This window comes from Poecile atricapillus, chromosome 3 (assembly GCF_030490865.1).
Source record: "Poecile atricapillus isolate bPoeAtr1 chromosome 3, bPoeAtr1.hap1, whole genome shotgun sequence".
Classification (NCBI taxonomy): domain Eukaryota; kingdom Metazoa; phylum Chordata; class Aves; order Passeriformes; family Paridae; genus Poecile; species Poecile atricapillus.
Genome location: NC_081251.1, coordinates 95,408,845 through 95,433,259, shown reverse-complemented (window position 1 = coordinate 95,433,259; position 24,415 = coordinate 95,408,845). Strand labels below are relative to the sequence as shown.

The following is a 24,415-nucleotide window of genomic DNA, read 5'->3' as shown; positions in this document are numbered from 1 at the left end:
ACATAGTTATCTGAATAAAACCCTGGTAGCCCTAGAATATGAATTGTTGGTTTTGCCAGTAACCAAGGAACCGGATATCTAAATAGAGAAGCAGCAGATGTAGAGGCCGTGTGGTTGAGCATCTGGGTTGTTTATTTTGTTAAAAATGCACTCAAGTATGAGAAGTAGGGTTCTGTTAAACTTGAAATGAATTTAAAATAAGAAGTATTTAAAGGCAATGAAAGAAATATGAGGGGTGCTTATCACTTAGTGACCTACATACGTACATGGTGTAGTTCTGTAAGCAGTGCAACTACAGTCACAGAAACTCAAGTGTATGCCGTGGGTCTTGTTTTCAGCACTGAGGTCTGAAACAAAAACAATTCCTGAAAAAAATAATAAAGCATCTAAATAGTCCAAAGCAGAAAAGGGTTTGTATTAGATCAATAACTGGCTAGATTTAAATACTACTGTATATTCAAAGGAAATTTTCCAAACATATCTGTTGTTGTTTTTGTCCATTGGGCATCCTTATGGTGATGTAACTGTTAGCAATACAACCTGAGCTACTAAACTACAACATGGAGACTGAGTTTAGTCCTTGACAACTTTTAAACTTTAAATGGAAAATAGATACTTGACTATAAACCTGATTTTTCATTAATGAATAGACATTGGTATAACAACAAGCACGCATATGCTCTTTTGATCTTCTGATGAAAGAAAATTTAGTGAAAAGCAGGAGCCTACAGGATTTTAGAGTGGAAATGAAGATGAGAAGAGATGCTTGAATATTCTTTCTCTGCAATAGCCATTCAGATCACTTCGGTCAAAAGGTCCTTTATTTGTTGTTGCTTTGAAAGTAAAGGGGGAGCCTTAGCATTAAGCTTTTCAGGTGGTTTCAGCCTAGATGAGGAATCTTGACATGTGTGGACCTTCCTTTTGTCACAGGAATCAGGTGTTATATTAATGGTAATTTGGTGACCATGATCTGTTAAGCACAGACTTTCTTCTCTTTCACCTTTGAAGCAGTAAAAACAATAAAATTCCCAAACAAAGGAAAATACTTTTCGTGCTTTCTCAAAGTATAAAAAGATGCCAGAGTGGGTTTGGATGTTTGTGTTTTTGCTTGTGCTCTGGAGGAACCCAGTGAGGAACAAGGTCACAGGTTTTTGAAAAATCAAGGCATATACATATGTCTGAGGGCATTCAGGTTCAATTGTGTGTTTCTAGGAGCTGAGCTTGGCCCATCTGGTGTCCACAGCTTCCATATGTGTGCTGAGAACCAGGCATCCCTTCTGCTTATCCATGTTTCCAAATCCAGCAGATAGAGCTGTTAAGGAAATGGAATAAAATATTCCTAATTTGGGTAGTTCTGGAGATGCTCTGTCTTTTTTGATGCTTCAATTCCCAGTGGCATAAGGAGGGGGCAGCAGGATGAATTTAAAATTCATGCTCTGGTTCTCCATATCATACCATAATATTATTCATGAATATGATAAATAATATCACTCCCTGGCTGTTACTGCATTCAATTTCTGGAACATGTGAGCTCAGATTTTAGTGCAGAATATATCATGGGTGCTGTTTGAATCACCCCATAAAAGCTGAGTGCATTAGAAGACTTCTCATTTTAAGTATTACCATCACAGAAGAGAAACAATGGCCTGTGTTTTAGTGTATGTTGTTATAGATTGAAATTATTGCCTTTCAGAAGATGCCCCAGGTATCTTGGCTTTGGTAGTGCTACTTTAACGTAACAGGGTGATGCTTTGTGTGTCCTGCATTCAGAATAATGTCTGCAGGAAAATGCTTGAGATTGTATTTGTGTGTCTTTTGATGGCATGTAAACTGTATTACATGCTGGGATTGCTTCTTTGAAATTAAAATTCTGTGCTCATGTAGGAGCAGGCCTTTGAGGAATAACAGGAAGAATAGAGGTTGTATTTGAATTTACGATGCTAATGGTGATCATCTGCATTCCTTGGCCAGAGAGTTGCAGATTTTGGAGATTAAAAAAACATTCCAGCATTTTACTGGCATTATAAATAATCACACAGAGATGAAAACGTGCCTTTTCTTGCCAAAAGAATCTAGAAAAGCAGAAGATGGCAGGCCTGGAGGCCCAGAAGAGGCCCTTGATGTTGGCAGCACTGAACGGACTCTCAGTTGCTAGGGTTCCAGTGCCGGAGGACAGCCAGGATGAAGTCACCAAGGTGCCAATGGATGAGAGGGTAAGATGGAGCCTCACGAAATGTTGCTTGTTCCCTTTGTTCCCAGAAGCATGAAGTATCTAAAATACTAAAATTTGATTTAAAATGTGAAAAAAAAAATTCTCTTAAAAGTTTTCAGAGCCATTAACACAGAAGGTCTATGGCTAGCACTGGTATGTCTTTGAATGCAGGCAAAGCATCAAATGTCTTGAACATTTACTGAGGCCAGTGAAAAAGGAGGCTTTTCTCTGTTTCACCTGACTGTACAATGTCATACAGGATCAATCTGTCATTTTGCAAATCTCACATTTTGCACATTTTTCACTTGATTGGGCGAAGTTCTGCAGTGCTCACCCACAGATACTGTCTTTCATGTTCTGATACAGATAAGGAGTTTGGTTAATGTCTCTAATGGGATTAAATTTTTTTTAAAAAAGTTATTTGCCTCCTGATGTTTGCACACACAGGTGTGTGCATGTATATGGAATTTGAGATATTAAAAACAGTTGCTGCTGTTAAGATTTGAGAAACAAATTTGCAAAGAATCTTCCTGGTTTTCTGGCTAGAAATTTGCGGCCTTGTGTTGTCTGGTACCCGGGGAGTAGGTAGGGAGTAGTAGACTTCATCTCTACCTTGTCTGTGCATGGTGTAGTGTTCAACCACAGACATTGCACCCTTGTGAGTTAGGGCAGTATTTTGAAAATGTGGGCCACATCATGCTTCTTGCTGTACAATCGTCTTCCTGGAAAAAAACCCAAAACACTAAAATATCTATTATATTGAAATCATATATTCATACTGAAATTCTTACTGAACCAAGATTATTTAGCATAGGTTTGGTTTTTATGCTATCAGTCTTCAAAAATGTGGAGGTGGAATGTAAAACTGTAAAATTTGCCAGTGGTTTCACTTGGTAGAAATAGGTGTGTCATATTTCCTCAGATAACTGCAGAAGGAGTGAGAGAATGCTATGGCTGTGTATTGGAATTTAAAGAACAGATGGATAGGTCTAGTGGTAACTATTCTTCCCAGAAGCATTAATGTGTTGGTGCTGTGTTCTGTTAAACCCTAGTGCAAAATCTTGAGGAGGAAGCTGGAGGAGGGGATGGTGTTTACAGAATATGAGCAGATTCCAAAGAAAAAGGCAGATGGGATCTTCACCACTGCTGCCCTGCCTGAAAACACGGAGCGCAACCGCATCAGGGAGGTTGTTCCTTATGAGGAGAACCGAGTGGAGCTGGTGCCAACCAAAGAAAACAATACAGGCTACATCAATGCTTCACACATAAAGGTAAAAGCTTGCTTGAGTTTTGCTTGGCAAATGAAGGTGTGCTAAAGCTTTGTTTGCATTTCTGGCTGCACAGCAGCATCTTCTGTACCTCTGGAGCTCCTGAAAAGGTTTAGGATGCATCGTTATACCTTTGTATGTCTCCATGGACACCTCTAAAGTCCCCTATTAACTAACATGCATAAGTTGATTTAACTGCTGGAGATTGGGAAGTCATTTTATAGAGGCATCCTGACTTTTTTTGTGCCCACCTCTGCCAGCTTGTTGTGGAATGACTCTACTGGTTAGTGCCGAAAGAGGTGCTGTGTTTCTCAAACCTCATGAGAATGCATTAAATCGGCCCCAATGCCTGCAGTGTGGTAAAGAAATTTTTTAAAGCATGCACTGACCTTTCCAATAAGATCCCTGCATCTCTGACTGGAAACCGCATTGAACTTCCATGTTTCAAATTACGTTTTTAACAAGAAACTTCAGATTTCATGTTAATTCAATATAGAAAAAATTAAAGAGATGACCTCACTGATGACCTTACAAGCATGGTCAGTTTTGACAGTGAACTATGCTCCAGTGACTGCAGATGCTGGTTTTCCTTTAAGCTTCCAGCACTATTTGAAAAGTCCTCTGTTGGATTTTACTGTACCCTGAGAGAAGTAATAGTAATCTGATCCTCTGCATCAGATGACAGATTCTGTTGTAAGAGAGGGTCGTCTGCATTTTCTCATTGTCAAAATCCAAATCAAAAAGAAATTATTCAAAAATAATGAATGAGACATCCTGTTAAATTAGTATTTTCCTTGACTAAAAGCCTTTTAAAAGTTTTAAGAGACTTGCTGGCCTTGGCTGGGATTTACAGTGTTAAATCCTGGTGATTCAAAACAATTTCTGAACCAGGATCCTGGCAGTTTGTCACTTTTCTGCATAGCCTGGTAGGAAGCAGATAATCAGACATTGCTATGATGATGAATTTCTGAGCCCCAAATTTTCTACCTACAAAAGTAGGTGGAGAAAAAGAAGATATTCCTAAATGATGCTATTTTCCCTGGCTAGTTTTGCACCCACGTTTCACCTTTTGTGTTGCTGTTGGACACAGACACATCTTGTGTCCGTGGAGCACCCAGGAACAGGCAGCAGTGTTTTTGATGCCTGACAGAGGGCCTTGGCAGGGCTTCCCTCCTGCACTCAGAGCCGCGCTTTCAGAAGCCAAGCAGATGTGCTTTTGCTTAGCAGGTGAAATTGCATCTGTGAAATTTACCTCAGCAGCACAGTGTGTGTCTGTGTTTTCAGCCCAATATTTAATTTTTAATTTCCTGCAGTTAGGGCATTAGAATGCAGTAAACATTCCAGGCATCCCATTCCCTTCAGACTATTTATGGGCCTTTCATGTCATGTGCCAGGAGGCTTGGACCAAAAGTCAGTAGACAAAGAAAACTCCTCTATCATCCTGATAAGATCCATGCCTGGAGGATTCCAGCTCCCACTGCTTGGTCTGCAAACCCCACAGTTTTACAATAATTCCTGTTTATTTACCATGGATCATTGTTGTTAAGATACAAAGATGATAATTTATACCAAAGAGAAAAATTGTAATTAAATTTACGGATTAAGCACAAAGGTTCCTAAGAGTAATTCATCTGACTGTGTCAGGTCAGTATTGACTTAAAAAGCTCAGTAACACTGTACTAGCACTCATGGCTGCAGACCATCAGTCCAAGTACAGGATGCTGCTTAGGGCTGTGCAGTTTGTCTTAATTCTCATCTAGTAAAAGAACTTAAGAAGTCTACCAGTGGTGGTCTTGCCGTTTTTAACCATCATTCAAAAAAGAAAATGCTGCATGGTATGAAATAAAGAAAAGGAGCTGATATACAGGGTTGAACAGTTTTCAGTGAAGTGAGAAACTTGGTATCACACAAGAGCTATGTTATTTACAGGTGTAAAACCCCAAGCATCTCAGCTTAATAAACAGTTGTTTGACAAAGAAATAAATTGATTTTATTTCTGAGAATGTATTCAAAGTCTTATATCTCAAACACAGTATGTGGTTGAACCTGTCAGAGTTATTGATTGTTCCTCGTAGCGTTGTCTGCTAGTGTGTTGATATTTATGGATGTGTCAGCATTTTTGTTGTAAATCTTTTTCTCTGGGATTTATAACTTTGGGAGAAGTGGCTCTGGGCTAATAAACAGAATTAGGAGGCCTTTGCCTGAGAAGGAAAAATATTTGAACTTTCCAAAATAATGAGTTTGCCTGGTTCTTCTGGTAAGTATATTTTTGAAATGATGTGTAGCAGTTCTAAAATCACTTTGGTTTTTTACCTAAAATGTTAGAAAAACATTTTTATAAGCCTTTCCTGATGTATAGCAAATTATGTGTCATAAAATTGTGATTTTTTTATGCACAACTTTTTTTTTAACTGCGTCTCTCAGTTAAATGAAGCAGTGTTGTATACTGGCTATCTGCGAGGTAATGCTCTCTGTTCAGGGCACTACAAAATTTATAGTCTTTAAATCTGTGTGTTAATGCTTTGAAAAGGATTTCTGTACATGTCATGCAAGTACACAAATATTTCTGTAAGATATGGTTGGTAAACCAGTTGTGTATTGGGAAATAGATTTACATGACTACAGCTCTGGGTAATTTTAAATTTTGCATGGTGTTTGAAAGACATTTGATGTGCTGGATTTACTTTATGGTAATTTTCAGGTTCTGAGCTGAAAAACCCAGGGTGAATGAGGAAGAGAATTAACTTGAAATTAAGCTTGTCTTGATCTTATCTCTAGCTGGCAACAGGCCTATCGAGCTCTATTATGTGCAGAGTGTGGACATAGCTGCGTCTTCTAGGGATGGCTTGGCATCATCTTCAACAGTGACCAGTGTAGGAAGAGGCTGTTTAATAAAATCACTTTTGTCTGAATGGAAAATAATTGAGGGAGGTCCTAGCCAGCAGAAGTCTTTAGCTCGTCAGGCATGGGGTCATTTGTGTTTGGGCATTCTGCACTACCCTGTGTTAACTTGCTGCAGGGTGATGCCTTTTTAATGCATGTAGGTACTTCCTCTGGTCCTCAGCTTTTTTTCATCCTGGGTCTGTCTCCAAGCCCAGGGATGTCACTCAGCTGCTCATTTGTATTTAAGCCATATCAGACACAGGTCCTCAAAACAATCCCTAAATTTTTTTTGGTTGATTGCTGTTTTTTTTTGTCTGTATGACCCAGATGCAATGGCAAGAAGGATAGATGGCATTTAGGCCAAAGCTTTATGGTTATGGGCATCAAGACAGGACACAGAAGCACTGAAGGTTATGTTTTGTCAGATTTGCTCTTATCGGGAGGATGACTTTTGTTCATAATTTTGACCAAAAATAGAAGAACAAAGAAGTAAAGATTTTTCTGTAGTTTCTTTTGTTTAAATTGCAGTTCTGGCACAGATGCTGCAGAAAATTCAGGTGCTGACTGGTTGTTTCTTCTTCCCTTTCTCCCAGGTGACTGTAGGTGGAGAGGAGTGGCACTACATTGCTACCCAAGGGCCCCTGCCACACACATGCCATGACTTCTGGCAGATGGTGTGGGAACAGGGGGTGAATGTTATAGCCATGGTCACAGCTGAAGAGGTACGTGAAATCACAGAATAGTACTTTCTGATGTGAGCCGATCTCTTGTTATCATCTATTCCCACTCCAGTAACCTGTTTTTTCTATCAACATCCCCTTTTTCTTCCAGCTCTGTTTGAACATATGCCTGTACTGCTCTCATACTATGCTTCCTAACTTTCTGACACTCAGTTTGGCAAGTGCTAAAGTGAAACGAGCAGGAGCCCTCCTTTCCCTTGCTTGGGCCAAACCAAACAAAGATGTTTCCATTGGAATGTGAGAGCGCAGAACTTGCTCCTGGTTGAAATGACAGAGATTTCCACACTGTCCAGGGCCAATTCTATATACCATCACTCTTATCAGCTGAAAAGAGACCAGAAGCTGTTGTTTCCATAGAGGTGTCCACGTGAAAAAAAAAGAAAAAAAACCCCAAACAAAAACACCCCACAACTTTTTATTCTTATGCCAAGCAAAACAGTTATTCCTATTGTAATCCTAGAACTATGTGCTATGTTGTAAAAACTGGCACTTGTTGTTAACTAACACCGCATTCGGCTTCATGCCTGGTTGCTTTCAGCAAGCACAGGGAATAGTGGAGCATATCAAGTCAGTGTCCAGTTCCCAAGGCTGATCAAGAACAGACACTTAAAAACTGCTGAAGATATTCTCCTTCTATTTAAAGGAGAGTCTTCCCCAGGAGGAGAATATTTACCAAGGTGTTGTAGGCAGCAGCTGTCTTTTATCATGAGAAGAGTCTTCAAGTAGCTTTACCCTTAAAAATATTACATGTCTGAGAGGTTTAAGTTTTAATGGGTATTTTCTGTACTTTGTGGGATGTTCCTTACTCTTCCAGTGCTTTAAAATAAGAACACTTGGCTTATCCAGAGAGTTTTATGCCTTTTGTTTGTAAAGAATTATAATTGCAGAAACTAATGGCTTTTTGTCTTGTTTTGTTATCAAGGAGGGAGGAAGAAGTAAGAGCCATCGTTACTGGCCTAAACTGGGCTCTAAGCACAGCTCAGCCACCTATGGGAAGTTCAAGGTGACAACCAAGTTCCGCACAGACTCTGGCTGCTTTGCAACTACTGGTCTGAAGGTCAAGCATCTTCTCTCTGGACAAGAGAGGACAGTGTGGCATTTGCAGTATACTGACTGGCCAGACCATGGGTGTCCAGAAGAAGTCCAAGGCTTTTTATGTAAGATTTCTTTATTTTGCATGATACATCAAGAAAAAGGTTGCTCACACTGGATTCAGTTCACTGTACCTAGTTACAGCTGGAATTTGATATCAAGTGGTTGCTGTTGTGGTGTATATAGGCCTCAACTAGGTTATAACTTGGCTGCAATTTGGAGAAAAAAACCAAAAAGTGAGATTCCAGAGGTAGGAGCTAAGGTGATTAGCAGGAGGAAAAATCCAAGGCTGCAGCAGTGCCAACAATTCAAAAAATTTTAAATAATAGGATACTTCTGCTTGTCGATCTGTTGGTGTAAATTACTACCATTTCCCAATTGCCTAATGAATGTAGGAGATAATAGGCTGTACACAAATGTAATTAGAAAAGTCTACGTGAGAGAGGATCAGTTGCTATTGAAATATGGTGCATCACCTCCAGTTTTTCCTTTTGCAAAAGAGCAGAGGGCTGTATCACACATGCAGTAAGTCTGAACTCACTGCCACTCTTGTAACTACCATGTACCCAGGCAATGCTTAAGGGCCTCCCCAATTACATATGGTCCTGGTTTGTGCATTTCTGAAAATACAGCTATTATGTTAAGCTGTAATGTGTTAATAACACTTCCTGATTCTTACCAAGTAATAAGCATTCCCATATTAAGTAATAGGAATTCAACCATTATTTAACTTAAGACACATCTCTGGCACTACACTAGGGAATGATGCAGACATCTTTAAATTACCACTGAAGGAGTGCGTACATGGTGTACTGATGTGTTGGAGATGCCTGCCCTCTTAGTTGCTGAAAGCTTTGCAGCTGCAGTGTAGCTCTGTGGCAGCTAAGCCCTCTCTCAGGAAGATCCATTGGTTCTACTTCAGTCTTGCCACAGCTCCAGTCCTTTAGTTATGCATTCTCCTTTGCATGGTATATGCTCAATGTAAATAGTGCATCCTCTTTTCCCAGGTGTGTCACAAAGGCAAAAAATGAAAAATGACATTTTGGCTTCAGCAAAGGAGTACCAAGGAATCTGTCTTCAAGGAAAAGCTATTGCCCAATTCCTCATTTGTTTCATACTTTGTTTCTCCTACCAACCCCTGTAGCTGTGGTTGGGCGTGGCAGTAATTGGAACCTGATTGTCCCCATTTCCTCTCTCCCATTGTTTGCCATCACTTAGAGTCCCATTTCCCTGTGTGCATTAAAATGCAGCTTTTCTGATGTTGGTAGGCCTCTATCGTGCCTGTGGGGAGAGGACAGCAGGGGCTGCAGTGCCCTGACACCAAGGGTCAGAGCAGGAGAGTTCAGCTCAGGTCTCACTTTGCACTTGGAGTGCTGGGAAGCCGTGAGCTTCCAGCATGTGAGGTTCTCAGAGTGGTCTGACAGCAGGATGTGTTGAGTGATGCTAGGACAGCCACACAAGGCAGCTGTTCCCGAGTCCCTTCTGCAGATGGCTTCAGGGAAAACAGCAGTGATCTCCCAGAAGGGCTTGTAGCTATTGAGAAACAAACCCTGAGCAGAGAGTGGGGGGGAGATTCTGTCACAGTCTAGAAGGGAGAAGGAAGAAAGGAAACAGGGCAGATGGATGCTCGCTTCCCATCTGATACTGGCTTTGACAGGCAGTAGTTTCAATTGGGACTTAGCTGTTGTTTTGATCCCAGCCTGTTAATAGCAGGAATTGCTGTAAGTAATGTCTAGAATCATCTGCTTAGGGGACCTGGAGATTTGCAAGGGGGAAAACAGAAATTAATTTTTTAAAAGAACTATTTAATTTAAAGGAGCAGACTCCCAAGTAATAATTGACACCCAGCTGGTAATTGCTGGATGCAGTGCTGTTCAGCGCACCCTGGCCAAGATCATTATTATGTTGTAAAAAATGTAATTTACTGCCACTTTGACAGAAAATAATTTTTCCACATTCTTTCCCCATTCCCCTCCTAATTTTTACATTTAGACATGTAGATGTTTGCAACCTTGCCTGCTTTTTCCTCTTGCAGCTTACTTGGAGGAGATACAGTCAGTGCGTCGGCACACCAACAGCGTGCTGGACAGCAGCAACACCTGCAACCCGCCCATCGTGGTGCACTGCAGCGCAGGGGTGGGGAGGACTGGAGTGGTGATCCTAACAGAGCTCATGATTGGCTGCTTGGAGCATAATGAAGTAAGTCAGCTTCTTTTTCAAACCTCAAGCTCGTCCCTTGGCTAACTGGCTACATTTCTGAGGTTGAAATTAGAAGGCACTGATGTGCTTTCACCTTTGTGAGCAAGACAAGGACCTTAAATGTGGCAGGCAGAGGTTCCCCGTGGCAGGTTACTTGCTGTAGTTTTCTGAATAGTTGATACTACGCATTTTTTTAGTAGGATTATTTTAATACATTCAAAGTTAGGGCTTTCTTCCCTCTTTTAAGAATTTAGTTTAATTCATACCTGTATCTAATTAAAAGTCTAGAGACAGTGTTTTCGCAAGCACTGCCTGAGAGAGGCTAGAGAATAATGTCCTTGCTCTTCTAAATGAAGTTTTCTGCTCTCTAAATTCTCTCCTTGAGCTCCTTCCTCACTTGTAATCTCACCTGGAATGAAATTTAACTGTGTTTTAAGAATAAGTGCATTTATGTATTCTTGTGGGGAATAGGGCTTTAGGATTTGCAGCCAGCATTACGAGTAACAAAGTCTGCAGTTAAGAACAAGAGCTCCAGTAGAGCAGCCATGGGCTGCAACTTAATTTTCATCTGTCACTGGGAAACTGTCTAGAAAGAACATCAAATCTTGACTAACAATGTGCCACACAGTTTTCATGACAACTGTGGAAAGAACATCACATCTTGACTAACAATGTGCCACAGTTTTCATGACAACTGTGGAAACCAGGGATTTCTCTTGCCAAAGAAAATGCTCAAAGACCAAAGCTGCTTGTAGAGATAAGAATGCAGCAAGAGTGACAAATAGACATGTATCATCTGCCCCTCCCAATAATCAGCCACTGGGTGAGTTCAGGGAAGACTGAGGACTCCAGCAGCTCATCATTCTGGAGTTACAAAACCCTTAAAGATCCTGGGTTCAGTTCAGCTGGGACAAATCTCCAACTCTGCTTGGGCCTCACTGAAGGTGAAGCTGTCCTGTAGATCTGTGTCATAGCTGATACTTTGTTCTTATGTTTTCTATTTGGAGGAGAAAAGGAAAGGAGAAGGTATCCTGGCCAAGGGCCCACGAGGATGTGTCTTGGGAATCCAGCAGCCTCCCAGTGCTAACTGCTTCTCAGTGTGGGGCAATGGCTCTGACTCTTGACCCTGCTTGACTTTCCTTATGCACTGACACATGGAAGTGACGGCTTCTGTTGTCCACATAGCAGCCATGAAATTTCTGCATGCCAGAGGAAAGCTGGAAAGTTAAAAGAGCCATCCTGAATTGCTTGTGAGCAACAGTACAGCATGTGTCTGCTTTACAGCAGCGTGTACAGTATGCACACAGAAGCAAACTCTAAGGGCTGTGCAACAGGGTCTGGCCACCTCAGATTACAGAAGTCAGGCTGAAGTTTACAGAAGTCGCCCATTGGGCAAAGAGTAGCTTTGGCACTTCAACATCTATGTATAGGGGTGAGCCTTGACATCATTCATATGACTTTTCATCAACTTCACTAGGACCTGATGATAGTGCTCAATAATAAGGGATTTCTCTGATGCCCTTTAATTAAAGCATTCTTTTGTCTTGATTAATAATGAAAATCATCATTACAATGAATACAGTTTTCATTAAGTTTCTGTAGATTGTACCCAGTTAATGGTTTTGGCTTGTTAAAACGTAATTTAAAAAAAGATTAAAAATCTTAACAGTATGTTTTTAGTTTGTGACAGATTCTGCACAGAGGGGCTCCTTTTCATTTATTCTGTAGTAGAATTTATTGGGGTTTTGTCCTGAAGTAAAATTACTTATCACTTAAAACGTTTTAGTCTTAGGAATTGGTTTTCTAGCAAGAAAGTGTCCTAGCAAGGATTATGCTATTAACATTTTAGCAGTGAAGGAGAATCAGGAGGGGGTCTGAAAATTTTGACACAGACAATTTTAGAAAGCCTGCAGCAGTGCTGGAACAAAAAAACAGAACTCTGAGCCTGAGGTTTCAGGTTTAGGTAAAAAGCCATGTTTAAGCAAATTCTATACAGCTTCAGTCACCGTAGCTTCTGGGCAATGGCTGGTTGAGTCTAAAGCTGTATCTCATTGCAGGGATAGAGTTTCAGTAACTGCTGCATGGCAAGTAAATGTCACATCATTACATCCTTACTGCTGTAGACACATAGTCCGAGAAAGTAATTGAGAAGCTGCTCTATCAGCTTTTAGTCCAGACTTGGCACTGGGACATTAACTCATGATTGCATCTACAGCATGCTTTCACATGGGAGGCAGGAGTAAGTAGCATTTTTGTTTGTTCTGTTTGCAAGTGCCGGCTTAGCAAAGCATTAGGTGTATTTTTTTATTTTTTTGACATGTACCTTGTAATGAAGGTGAATTCAAGGATCCTCCTTACCTGGAATCAAATACTAATCTGGCTATAAATAGTTAGGCTGAATAGGCAGGATGGGGTTTTCTTTCATTTCCAAGATAAGGCAAAGCCATCTCCATTTTGAGGAGGTGCATGGATCGCTGTGTGCCCACTAAAACCCAATGAGCTGTCTTGCACCAAAAAAGCTGAGGGAGGAACATTATCTGCAGATCAAGGCTGGCCTACATTTTTGTTACAGTTGTTCAGGTGAGATCAGGCTCCACATGACTCTGCTCAGCAAGGACCATTCCATAAGCGTCTGTGTCCACAGGGAGGCTTTCTCCAAGTTAGCCAAGTTAAGTGGAAAGAGCTTCCATTTTTCTTTGCACCTGTTTGATAATAATATGGCATTACTCATCCCAAATATTTACACTCGTTGACTCTCTAGAGATGTCCTTTTATAACAGCTTGTTGGGGTATGTGGCAGAATATTTGGCCTTGTTTTCAGAAAGTGATAGCCTATGAGTTAATACTTGTTTACATGGAATGGTGATTCTGAGTTTTATATACATGGACAGAAATGGATATGCAGCGTGACTTTTATTTTAAACTTTCCAGGAAACTTCAGATGTGCCTGGAAGCAGATTCCGTGCTCAGCTGGGCCTCCAAGGGTTAGCAGCAATCTCAGTCAAAAGACTTGCTAAGTTCCTCTTGGTGTTTCTGCAAGCAGGCATTACAAAGTGCTGTTTATGTTGCCTGATAGGCTAGCTGTTCTTCAGTTTTGTATCTTGAACTGCTTAAGAACTTCCTCAAAACCAGTGGGTATCTTAGTGCTCACGTTTACTGCTGCCATAGAAGGTTTGTGTCCCTCAGCTTGGCTCACATTACACGCTGTTTGAATTTGAGCCTGGCAGGCTGCACTTCATGGCTCAACAACTTCTCAATAGCTCCTCATGTACCTGTTGTAACAGATAAAACACAACAGCATCATAGGGCTTTGGATCCCTAAACACCAGAAATCTGATAATAGCATCCTAATGATATGTGCAGTGATTTCTAACACTTCACCTCATGGGCCTCTGTTTCACAGACCTCGTTTATACGCCCATATATATGCCTGTTCCTGCTCGATGGGGTTAGGGCTGTGCCTTCCCAGTGGATTTCCTTATCTGTGCCTACTTACTGTAATTTAGTTCCTGCTGCAGAGCATTTCAAGGGCACACAAGTGACTTTCTTTTGGGTGAAACTAAGCTAGAAGATACCTTCTTTGACAACCCCCTAATATGAGCCAGTGAATATTCCATAGATTGCAACAAACTGATGCTGGTCTGGAGTCTGCAAAACATGTATTGTGGATACTGGGTCCTTGTTTTACTTTACAGACCTATTTCTCCTGATGTATTATTTGCTAACATACACTTGGCTGTGGCAGATCAGACACTGGAATTTCTGGATCTTTTGGTGGCAATGACTTCTCTTCCTCTTTAACAAATGTAAATCTGTATCTTTGCCTGCACATTTAATTTTGTCTACAGAACCTTTGTCTTCTGTAACTATAGTACGGTTCCCTGTGTCAGATAACTGATATTTGAGACAGTGATTGTTTGATTTAATGAACCCACATACTTTATGCTTTGTTTTTTTCCCCTTTGCTTTACAGAAAATGGATGTTCCTGTGATGCTGAGACATCTGCGGGAGCAGAGAGTGTTTATGATCCAGACCATAGCCCAGTACAAATTTGTCTACCAAGTGCTCATACAATTCCTGCAAAACTCGAGACTTATTTAATCTTTTCAAACATCCCAGACCCAGCATTGTGGATCTGACTGAACCTTACTGATGAACAAGGGGAACAGCCTTGACAACACTGTGTGCATATATTGCACTTTTTAAAGTTGTCTTCAAAGTAAGGAATTATGGTTCTTTACTAGTCTCCCATGGATTATTTTATACAAGATATAATTTATTTTTCTTGGAATAACTTTTGAATTACTTTAATAACTTGTAAAACTTATAGTGACCTACAAAATGAACCACATTTGACGTGACTGGTCTGCATTGTAATGTGTCTGTAAGGAAAGCAACCCTTTGTAAAGGTAGTTTGCTGGCTTTTATTTTGCTACACAGCTTCTGAAATCTACAGTTATTTGGCAGCGGGCTTTTTCTCACGTAAGGACGTTCTGGACCCAGTATGTGGCTTCCCTGGTAAAAACAAGACCTGCTAGATGTCAGCTACAACTCTGTGCGAGCAGAAGCTGAGGGTGCACAGCACAGAGACCTGAGCTTCTGCACGTGCAGCTGGGCACATTACAGAGGGCTCAAGCACAGGACATTGTGAGGACAGAGAGTTTTGGGTGCTAAACTGTTCAAATTGCACAAGAATTACTGTTTTAGACTAGTCCTTGAAAAAAATCAATATTGTATCTTTTTACGGAGGCCTTTTGCTGCTGAGTGCAACCCTTGGAAGGGATTCATAAGACGCAAGGTAGGGTGAAGCAGTGACCTAAAGCAGGCTGAAGTCAGGGAATGACTCTTTCCAATAACTGGTGGTCTGAGAGTTGAACAGCAGAGGATTTTCAACCAAATGTATCTGGAAAAAAAAGTCAAATCAAGCACCTTCTCACGAATTACACTGAAAGTAATATTGCCTTGAGGTCAACCTCTGTAGAAAAAGAATCTCATTTAAATTAGGCATCTCCAGTTGCCTTAGTCTTTGCGTGTGAACTATTTTTGGATGGTTAGAGAAGGAATCAGGCTAGGGAGGCGCCTTGGAGGTCTCTGGACTCAGCCCTGCTCACCCCACTGCTGACTTTAAACTTGGATAGGCTTGCCCAGGGTCACATCCAGTTTCAGAATTTTCAAGGGTGAAGATTTCAAAGCCTCTCAGGGCAAGGGATGCAATGCAGTTACTTTGTCGTGGTGAAATCACCTTTGTTGGTATCCCTTCCCCAGATACTTTTAATATTTTAATCATACTGTTGCTTTTCTGTTGTATCCCCACCTCCAAACCCTGATCAATGTACAAAGGCCTAAGCCTACAAGAACTCTTAATGTCACCTCTAAAGGGACTAAAATTAGTGGGGAGCTTAAGCTAAGGTTCTGTACCAGAATGTTTCTTGAATGTGTTTAAAACTGCATTGTGTTTATTTGGTGCTCTGCAATACAGGCCTAGCATGATGACAAAATTCCTGGTGAAGACTTGTAGCCACCAATAAATGGAAAGGAATTATTTTGCTGTAATACCTTGACCATGTTCTTTTTAGGGATCAGCTGAGTTTTCAGTCAACTTCAGTTTTCCTGTAATTTTTTCTGCCAGTGCCAACATATCTCTTGTTAAATTAGCAGCTACCATTTAAAGTCTTCTCAGCAGCATCTGCATGGTAATTGCAGAGAGATGCTTTATATCTGGGAAAAAAGCCAAGGAATAAACCTTGCAGCAAAGAGTATTAAATTAGTTATCTCGTTATAACTTTTTGAATAATTTCCTAATGATGAATTAAGTTTGAACTCAGAGCTGTCAAGTCCCATTGCTCTACTTAGATGTGAGAAGTAGAAAATCAGGAGTGAAAAGAATTTGTTCCTATGTCTTATTATTCAGCTGCTCTTGGCTGAAATGTGTATTTCTGCTGCTACAATGAGCATAGGAAAGTTATTGCATAAGAGAGTGTGAAGAGCTGTGTTTGAAGGGAAGAAAATTAAGCAAATGTTTTTTAATGCAAAGATGCATCATAAGTGTCTTAGAAAAACATTAATTAGAAAAAGGCACTAAAAATCCTTTCCAAATTAAGTCAGTGCCTATTAATGAGCCAAATAAGTGGCCATGTGGTAAACAGTCATTTCCAATTAACTCCTAATGTGGCTGGTGTGGTAGATAGAGGCCAATGTGAGTCACTTTTTCCCTTTCATTGTCAAAGAATGGTAATTTTAAACTTTTCCTTTCATCTGACTTCAATGTATTTTTCCCTGCTAGATTTTATCTTGACTAGATCTGTTAATATCATAAGTGAATTGGGCTGGTGCATGTCTTCAGAGGTTCCTTTCCACCCCAGCTTACAAGCAGCCCTCAGCATGCTGATGTTTTATACTTGAAATGTGATACAGTTTTGTAAGGGAAAAAATGAACCCTCTCACTTTGAACCTGTTGTAGTTTTATCAGGCCAAAATTATTTGGGCAGTATTTCCTAACCTTTAGGGAGTGACAGGAAAATGCATTTTGCATCCAATTTTCTTAGTCATACCAGGAATGAACACATGAGCCTTAAAGCAACAGTGCTGTTTAGTTTCTGTCCTGCAGACTTTAAAAAGCAGAACCCTTGAGAAGAAAACAACAGTTTGGAGTGTTGTGTTCCATGTTTTTCAACATCAAAGCAAAACAGTAGTTTGAAACCAGTTTCATCCATTTGGAGTAAAGTCTGGATTGAAAATCTCACAATGAATCATCAGTGACTGGAATTTTGACCCAAGCAGTCTTCTCCCAGGACACCCACCTTACAATCTGGTATGTTCAGCCCACACTCCATGATGCTTTCCAAAGAGAACTTGCTGCAGATGATTAAGTCTGGCTTGAGCATCCGTTGTGTCTGTTTTCCTTTTGGTACACTCTTCATTTGTATTTAACAACCTTTGCCTTTTTAATTTAAACTCTTACCAGCTATAGTACTGAGGTGCTTGCATCAGCTTTTTGGTTAAAGTTATGGTCTGAGCATTTCATGCTTCCCATTGTTCAAGCAGGGAAGGGAGAGATGACAGCTGAGTTGTGACACTGCTCAGTGCTGTGGGGATCTGGTTTCTGTCCTCCATCAGCCACACTGAAGGATGGTGGACATCAGCTGCTCAGGTCCTACTTGTTTCAGGTCCTACAAAGGTTTGTTTTAGCACTGCTTGTCCTTGACTACCTGAGGAAAGAAGAAGCTGGTTTCCACAAACATTTTCTTACATAGGCATACAGGGATCCTAAAAGCTCAGCCTTATCAGAAATTCCCCTAAACTAATTTTAGCTGGCAGAAGACACATCTCTGAGAACTTAAACTATTGCCAGCACAGTTCTTGAAGTATATTGAAGTGCATTTCTTTTCTACTTATTTAAATCAGCCGCCTCAGCTACAAATATTATTAAATATTTGCATGATTTCAAAACCTGGGTTTTTTTCAATTACTTTCTTGTAAACAAACAGAAATGCAAATGGCAAATCATAGACTTACTCATTCTTTTCCAACATATGTGCTTTAATAGCACTTGTCATTGTCAGCCAGGACATTACTTTTTGATCCAATACCTGCTATACCTGTGTAGTCCACAAGAAACTCTACAAGAAATGTTGATGGGACATCTTGTACTTGGATATAGCACAGAATTCTGTAGGGAAGATTAAGCAGAGCTACTGACAATGCTGCATTTCCAACAGCTGACTTCCCACTGGTCTCCTGGGAGGAGATGATGACTGAATTAGCTGTTAGCCTCGCTAACAGTTTGTGGTCTGTGTGCTCAGAAAGTGGAATCATCAGGCTGACTCTGCTGTAGCAGCTCTCATGCATCACTGAGGGAGGTCTGAGTTAAATTTTGCTGCTTATCTTGGTGGATAAAAAAAATGCTAGAGTGGCAGCCACTGCAGGAAATAAAAGCTGCATCACACTGCAGGAGCAAATTCCTGAGTTAGGAAATGCATGAAAACAGCCTTTGACCACTCTTCTACAAAGTGAATATAAAGCCGCTGATGTATACTTCAAGGCATATGGAATTTGGAATAGGGTTTGATGCCAGTAAGAGAAAGGCTGCAAGTCCAGAACCCCAAAAGCAATTGTCCCCAGCTCACCCTTAGCCTTCTAGGGAGGTTTTCTTGTAGGATCTGGTGCTAAGGGAGCTATAGATGCCATCTAAAGTCTTTAGAGAAGGACATTATACTTGCAGCTGCTTGCAGGGATTGGGATTGGAGGAAGGGAACAGATGGCTGTGGGGCAAACACGATGGAGGTATTAACCATAAACTGTTGTTAGATTGTGAAACAAAACAGTACACAGGTCAAAAATAGCAGTGTTTATATAAATATTTAAAATAAATAAATTTAGCCAGTATTTTTGGAGTATCTTAGATTACACTTCCATTGGTTTCTCCCAGCTGCTTATTGGCTGGCACTTCTTTGAAGTTTTGTTGCCTGTGCTTTATGTGCACCCTCTCTTGAGAATTTCCCACATGCTTTATCTTATACATATATCCTTATAAAGGATATAATGTTTGCCTTTGGAGAGCAAACTGGCAATCAGTGATAAATAGGAGCTTCCACAGGAGAATTCCAGCACTATTCCCAGAAAGGGAAGGACTGCCACCGATTCACCTGGGTAAGGTGAAGACTCAGTGGTTGAACAGTCAGTTCCAGGTATTTCAAGGGTAGTGTTCCTTGATTAATCAGGGAGGCAGAAAGAAGGAATGCTTCCCACAAACTGTTTTCATGTCTGGTTGGGGAACACCCCCTGACTTAGACAGTGGCTGGTAGTTGAGGAATAGGGATGTGTCTAGAAAAGAATATTCAGCCAGTCCCTTAGGGGCTTCCTGAGGCCAAAGCTGTATCCCATTCACTGTGTGCAGTACCTACTGATGGATCCATCTTCCACGAATCACATTACCTTCTCTTTAGAAGCCGTTTATTCCTCTGGCCTTCACAATGTCCTGTGCTGGTGAGTTCCACAACTTATAGATGTAACATATAAGAACTTCCTTTTCGTGTATGCTAAATAAAAGCATTTTCTTGCTTCTGCTTGGTCTTTAAAAGAAAGTAAATCTGTAATGCCAGAAACACTGGTAATGGGATGTTTATCCTGTTGAGGTTGCTCCATATGGAAAACACATTTTCCTCACTAGTACAGTACCTTTCTTTGGTTGCTTTACAAAGGAAAAGTTTACACATGCAGATGATTGTAATATTCCCATATGCTATTGTGTGGAATGTGTTAAATGAGATAATATGTTTAAGTTTTATGTCACTGGATTTTACTGTCCTGTTTTACTTCAGTATTGTCACGCCTCCTGTTTTATTTGTTCTGTAATTCTGTACCTGACAGTTTAGCACAAAACAGTGATCTGAATCTCACCACCTCATTGTATGGACACATTTTGTAGAGAAATGAGACATCAGTTATGTGCCCTTCCTGCCCCCAACCCCTCCTGTTAGGGCTGAATGGCAAAACTATTCTATGCTATTGAAAGCCTTTAAAAAAAAAAATCTATGCATGCTATTTTATATTCTAATGTATTATTCATATCAGTACATAAGCTTATGCTTGTCAGTTTTATCTTGTGTATAGAACTGATTACTTTTGACAGTATTTTTGCACTGTTTCTTTTCTTTCTCTTTTTATAATAAAAAAGTTCTATCAGCATTAATTGACTGCAATAATTTTTTTACCCCTTTCACTGCCTTTGTAAATAGTTTCTTATATGCTTTTGCAAATGTGAGAATGTCTTCAGTGACTAAGATTTTTTTGGTAAGGCTGCCCCTCATATTCACAGTATACAATAAACAATTTTTTCAGTGAAAACTATTTGTGTTCTTTTCTGTATCAGCTTAAGGGTTTTGTATTCGCACCTACACTGCTTGAGTTGGTTTCCTATGTTAAACTGATAGACACATCCAGGGCCACAGTAAGGTCTGACTAACCTTCTCTAAATAGTAATCCAAGTGTCACAGGGGCAAGGCTCCCACTAGTGCCTTGTGTCCACCTTATCCAATTCTTTGGTGCTGAAGTGTGGTCTGGGCTCTGAACAGACTTGCTGAAGTAAAGGTATTATTTCCCAGAACAAGAGTTTATTTGAAAAGACAAAGGACAAAAACAGTCAGCTAGTGCCCTCTTCCTAGGCTTGGCTATAGTTAAAGGGCCTTGGCTTTTTGGAATTGTAGATCTGGTGTAGTTTTATGTACTCCAGCAACAACTGCTGGCTGGAGAACAATGAAAGATTTCAGTAAAATGAGCTGACAAACCCTTATTCCAGCAGTTTTATTTTCAGAGCAGTGCTTACAAGAAAGAAAATACAGTGACGTCCTTAAGGATGATGTGTTCTTTCTCATCATGCTTTATAAGTTGTGAAAACAGTAAGGAATGGGCAGGTAATTTTATTGCGCACTATATTTCAATTTTGATGCTAGAAGTTTACAGCTACACTATTTTTCTCCCCCATCCTTAAAAGCAAATTCTTACCATTGATCTAAAAGGAGGGAAAAAAAAATCCTCTTGTTTTACATATGGGTAGAGAAAGCTAAGTCCTGAACTTTCTCCTCAGAAAGTATTCCTGTACCTCTCAGAAATAATTACTATTACAATAATTGTAATATTACAATAATTATAATAAATATGATTACAACAGTTGTAATCCACTGGAGGTGAAGGTATAGCTGTAACGAAATATGAGCTCTCCTCTGCGATAACTCACTTTAACTTGTAAAGGAGTCTAAAAAGCCAGAAATTGCATAGTTCATGTCTTGTGTAAGCCTTCAAGCTCCAACATAGGTGTCAGTATTTTCTGTACATGACAAATTGAGCTCTAGGTCTTTGCTGTGATGAATCCTCATCTGCCAGGAGCAGTGATGGGCCTGCAGATTAACTGGTTGAGGGAACACTGGTGGCGTTGCTGTAAAATCTACAGAATTCATCACCCCATTTCCCCTCTCTCTCAGTTAAGCCACTGCAAATAAAAATGATGCAAGAAAAAAAGGAAACAGATACCAGACCACAACAGAGAAAAGGCTTTTGCTAATTTGTCAGAGTAAGCAAAATTATTTGGGCAAAAGTACATATCACAAACCTATTGCACCCATTTAAGTGTACAAGTGGAATCAAGAGTGACCAAGACCATTTTATTTACTTCATACAAATAAGATCCACACCAACGTCCCTAAAGAAAAAAATAGCCATTTTTGCACATGAGCCATCAAAAGGCATATCCTTTAAGAAACCATGGATGCTTCCTTAAAAAAAAAAAAAAAAGGCAATTGTAGATGTGTGGAAGCTAGGCCTAAGTGTGTTTGTCATTCCAATTATAGGACAGAACTGTGTTCATACTCTACCGCTTTTCAAAGCTCTCCTGAAGGTTTCCATAACAAGGCTTTTTAAATAAAGGTTTGAAGGATTGCATAGATTCAAAGGCTCAGTGGTCCTCTAATTCCTTTTTGATCTCTGAAATGTATGGATGATCTTTCCCATGTGCTACTTCCATGATAGCAATTGCCTATGAAAAGGAAAAAAAAATATTCACACAATTGATTCATATATAACACCAGGCTATAAATACTCTCTTTAGAGGTTTGAAGCAGTCTGACACCTCTAGCTACTTTTTGTCCCCTTGTAGTCATAAACCCAGTAGGAAATAAAATGAAATTCAAAACTAAGTAATAAAGGTTTTATATTCAGAGAATACATCTTTGATCTTAAAGGAGCCCAAAGCACCTTTCAAAATTATATTCCTGACAAAACTACTTTGAATGCAACCAGCTCCAGGACAGAAAACTGCAAGTGCGGTGGGTAATATTCCAGCAGAGGACTTAGCCAGTATCTGAGCAAGCTCTGCTCCTACCAATTTATCCTTAGCACAGGAGTAATGCTGAGGGGCATTTCAAACTAGAGTCTGTAAACCCTCTGCTCCTTTCCAGGGGCTGCCAATGCTTTAGGAAGGAAGCAACTTCTTAGGCAAAAGTGAGATCCCATAAGATTCAGACAGAGGCTGCTGTGCCCAGCTCCCTGGTGTTTCACCTGTTTTCAGCCTGCTCCAGGCCTGAGAGGGAATGCTGCAGGTAGCCAAACCCTGACTAGCGCCTTTCCTGCCCTGGAGTGTGTGCAGGGCAAGATTTCCACTCGAGAAAAGATGTGCTAAAAGGCAGCACTCGACAGAGCTGAGAAAAAAGTTCAGTGTAAGTCTGAGAAGGTTTAAAGCCCAACAGTGCTAAGAAAGCAAGGAATTGCAGTATCCTGGCCCCTGAGCATTTAGTCATTTCATCCTTGGGAAGGTTTATGCTCTTGTATTTGTTAACAACAAGGACTTTTGGTTCCACCTCAGCAGCAAGAAATTACTCCACCCCTCCTACTGCCCAAAAAAACGGAAGGAGGACCTTCTGGATGAGCTGCTCACAACCTGACAGGGAACAATGGGTTTGCTTTTCCACTAAATCCCAAACATCAAAGGCTGGGATAACTTTGAGCAGTTCCTGCAGACAGCTTTTGGAAGTGAGTCATTAGAAAATGTTTGTGTTAGGAAACTAACTATGCCAACAAATTTACCTCACAGTTCCCTACTCCCCCATCCCATGCTCCTACTGGCACAATTCCCATTTCTACTCAAGGGTTTAACACCACAGAGAAGGAAAACCTATGCCAATTTCAAACTAGGTAACAGTTAAATTTTAGAGCATGTATTCTTCTAGCATCTTTCACCATGGTTGGATGGCGTTGTTATTTGCTGGCGAAAAACTTGCCAGCATCTTAAAAGCAAGAAGAAATAAATACATTGTGACATTCCACACTGAGTCATTATATGCTACAGTAGCCACCGATGCTTAAGAAACTAAAATAAACTTCTGCCCAACAACAATAGGGGAAAATAGTCAAGAAACATAGTATGGACTAATAAAAAATAACAGAATAAAAAACTAAAGAATAAGGCACAGACGAATGAAAAGGGGTGAAGAAAAACATAAAACCAAAATGCTGTATTTGCCAATTTCAGCATTACCAGATGCATTGAATTCCCTTCAGCTATGTAAAAATCGATTGGTTCCAGAAAAAATAACCACCAAAAGCACGCCTAGTTTAAGTTGGATATAGAAATCACAGACTTCAATGAAACACTATGTGCCTTTTCTAAGAGCCAAGCATTTTTCCTGTTCTTACCCAAAAAAATGAGGGGAAGATAGGGTTCTGCTTCATTTACACTAGTGCAGCTCTAGCTCAGAGAAGAACTCAGAGCAAATATTTAAGCATAATTCTCACTCCAGCTGCTGCAGTATGAGCCCACTGTGAAAAGGCACCCAAGAGTAGACCCATCTTCCATTCCTAGAAAAATCAAATCTGAGCTAAAAACCCAGTGACTGAATGTATATTAACATGGTGCATTTCCTACCACGCCAGGCTCACTGACAGAGAACCACACAGTGTTTCAACAACCCCATGGCTGAACTGGTGTTATTAATGGAGAAACCAAGCAATAAATACCCTCTTCAGGGCTTTAATTCCAGCCGTCCTGTTCTTCAGTGCCATGTACAGTCTCCCTAATTTCAGCCACATGGAGGCAACATTCAGCGAGTAGGAAGGATAATGTTTACTGCAAGAGAGAAAGAAATTCAGCTTCATCAACTTTGGCAGTTTCATAGCATTTTCCCAGTTCTATCCCCCTCTCATGGGGCAAGAAGCTGCCTCTCATTGCCCCTGCCCATTCAGCGCTCATCCCCTCTGCCGTGACTGCCAAAAGCCAGTGCCAATTGTGTCTGGGATGGGGACGCCTGTCAGCTGGGAATTGGACTGAAACTACCATATGCCTCTGAACAGCTGTCAGATGGCAAGGACGTTCTGCCACTAGTTTTAATCTAGCCAGCTACAGAGAGAGCCTGCATTGTTATGAGTTTTTGGAGCCACCCTGCACCCGCAGCAGTAGCTCTGTGTGTTCCACAATGGTTGGTGGGCTGGAAAGCGAGGGGCCCTCTGCAGTGTGCAGGGCACACACGGCAGT

At 40.5% G+C, this 24,415-nt stretch overlaps 2 protein-coding genes across 4 annotated transcripts in view; one reads left to right on the top strand and one right to left on the bottom strand.

Moving 5' to 3' along the window:
• PTPN14 (protein tyrosine phosphatase non-receptor type 14) overlaps window positions 1-20,086 on the top strand; it is a 110,685-nt gene extending 90,599 nt beyond the window's left edge. For both annotated transcript variants that reach the window (XM_058835799.1, XM_058835800.1), the window contains exons 14-19: window positions 2,070-2,213; window positions 3,265-3,483; window positions 6,957-7,085; window positions 8,026-8,260; window positions 10,231-10,394; window positions 14,368-20,086. In XM_058835799.1, the coding sequence (XP_058691782.1) occupies window positions 2,070-2,213; window positions 3,265-3,483; window positions 6,957-7,085; window positions 8,026-8,260; window positions 10,231-10,394; window positions 14,368-14,496 (1,020 nt within the window). In that variant the 3' untranslated portion in view covers window positions 14,497-20,086. The remainder of the gene's footprint in view (window positions 1-2,069; window positions 2,214-3,264; window positions 3,484-6,956; window positions 7,086-8,025; window positions 8,261-10,230; window positions 10,395-14,367) is intronic.
• A 392-nt stretch (window positions 20,087-20,478) lies between these two features.
• Window positions 20,479-24,415, bottom strand: part of SMYD2 (SET and MYND domain containing 2) — a 29,366-nt gene continuing 25,429 nt past the window's right edge. Inside the window, exons 12-13 of one of the 2 annotated variants that reach the window (XM_058836484.1) lie at window positions 23,902-24,010; window positions 20,479-21,925 (exon numbers count right to left, since the gene is read on the bottom strand). In XM_058836484.1, coding sequence (XP_058692467.1) covers window positions 21,845-21,925; window positions 23,902-24,010 — 190 coding nt within the window. In that variant the 3' untranslated portion in view covers window positions 20,479-21,844. The remainder of the gene's footprint in view (window positions 21,926-23,901; window positions 24,011-24,415) is intronic. The other variant, XM_058836483.1, reaches the window with a different exon arrangement.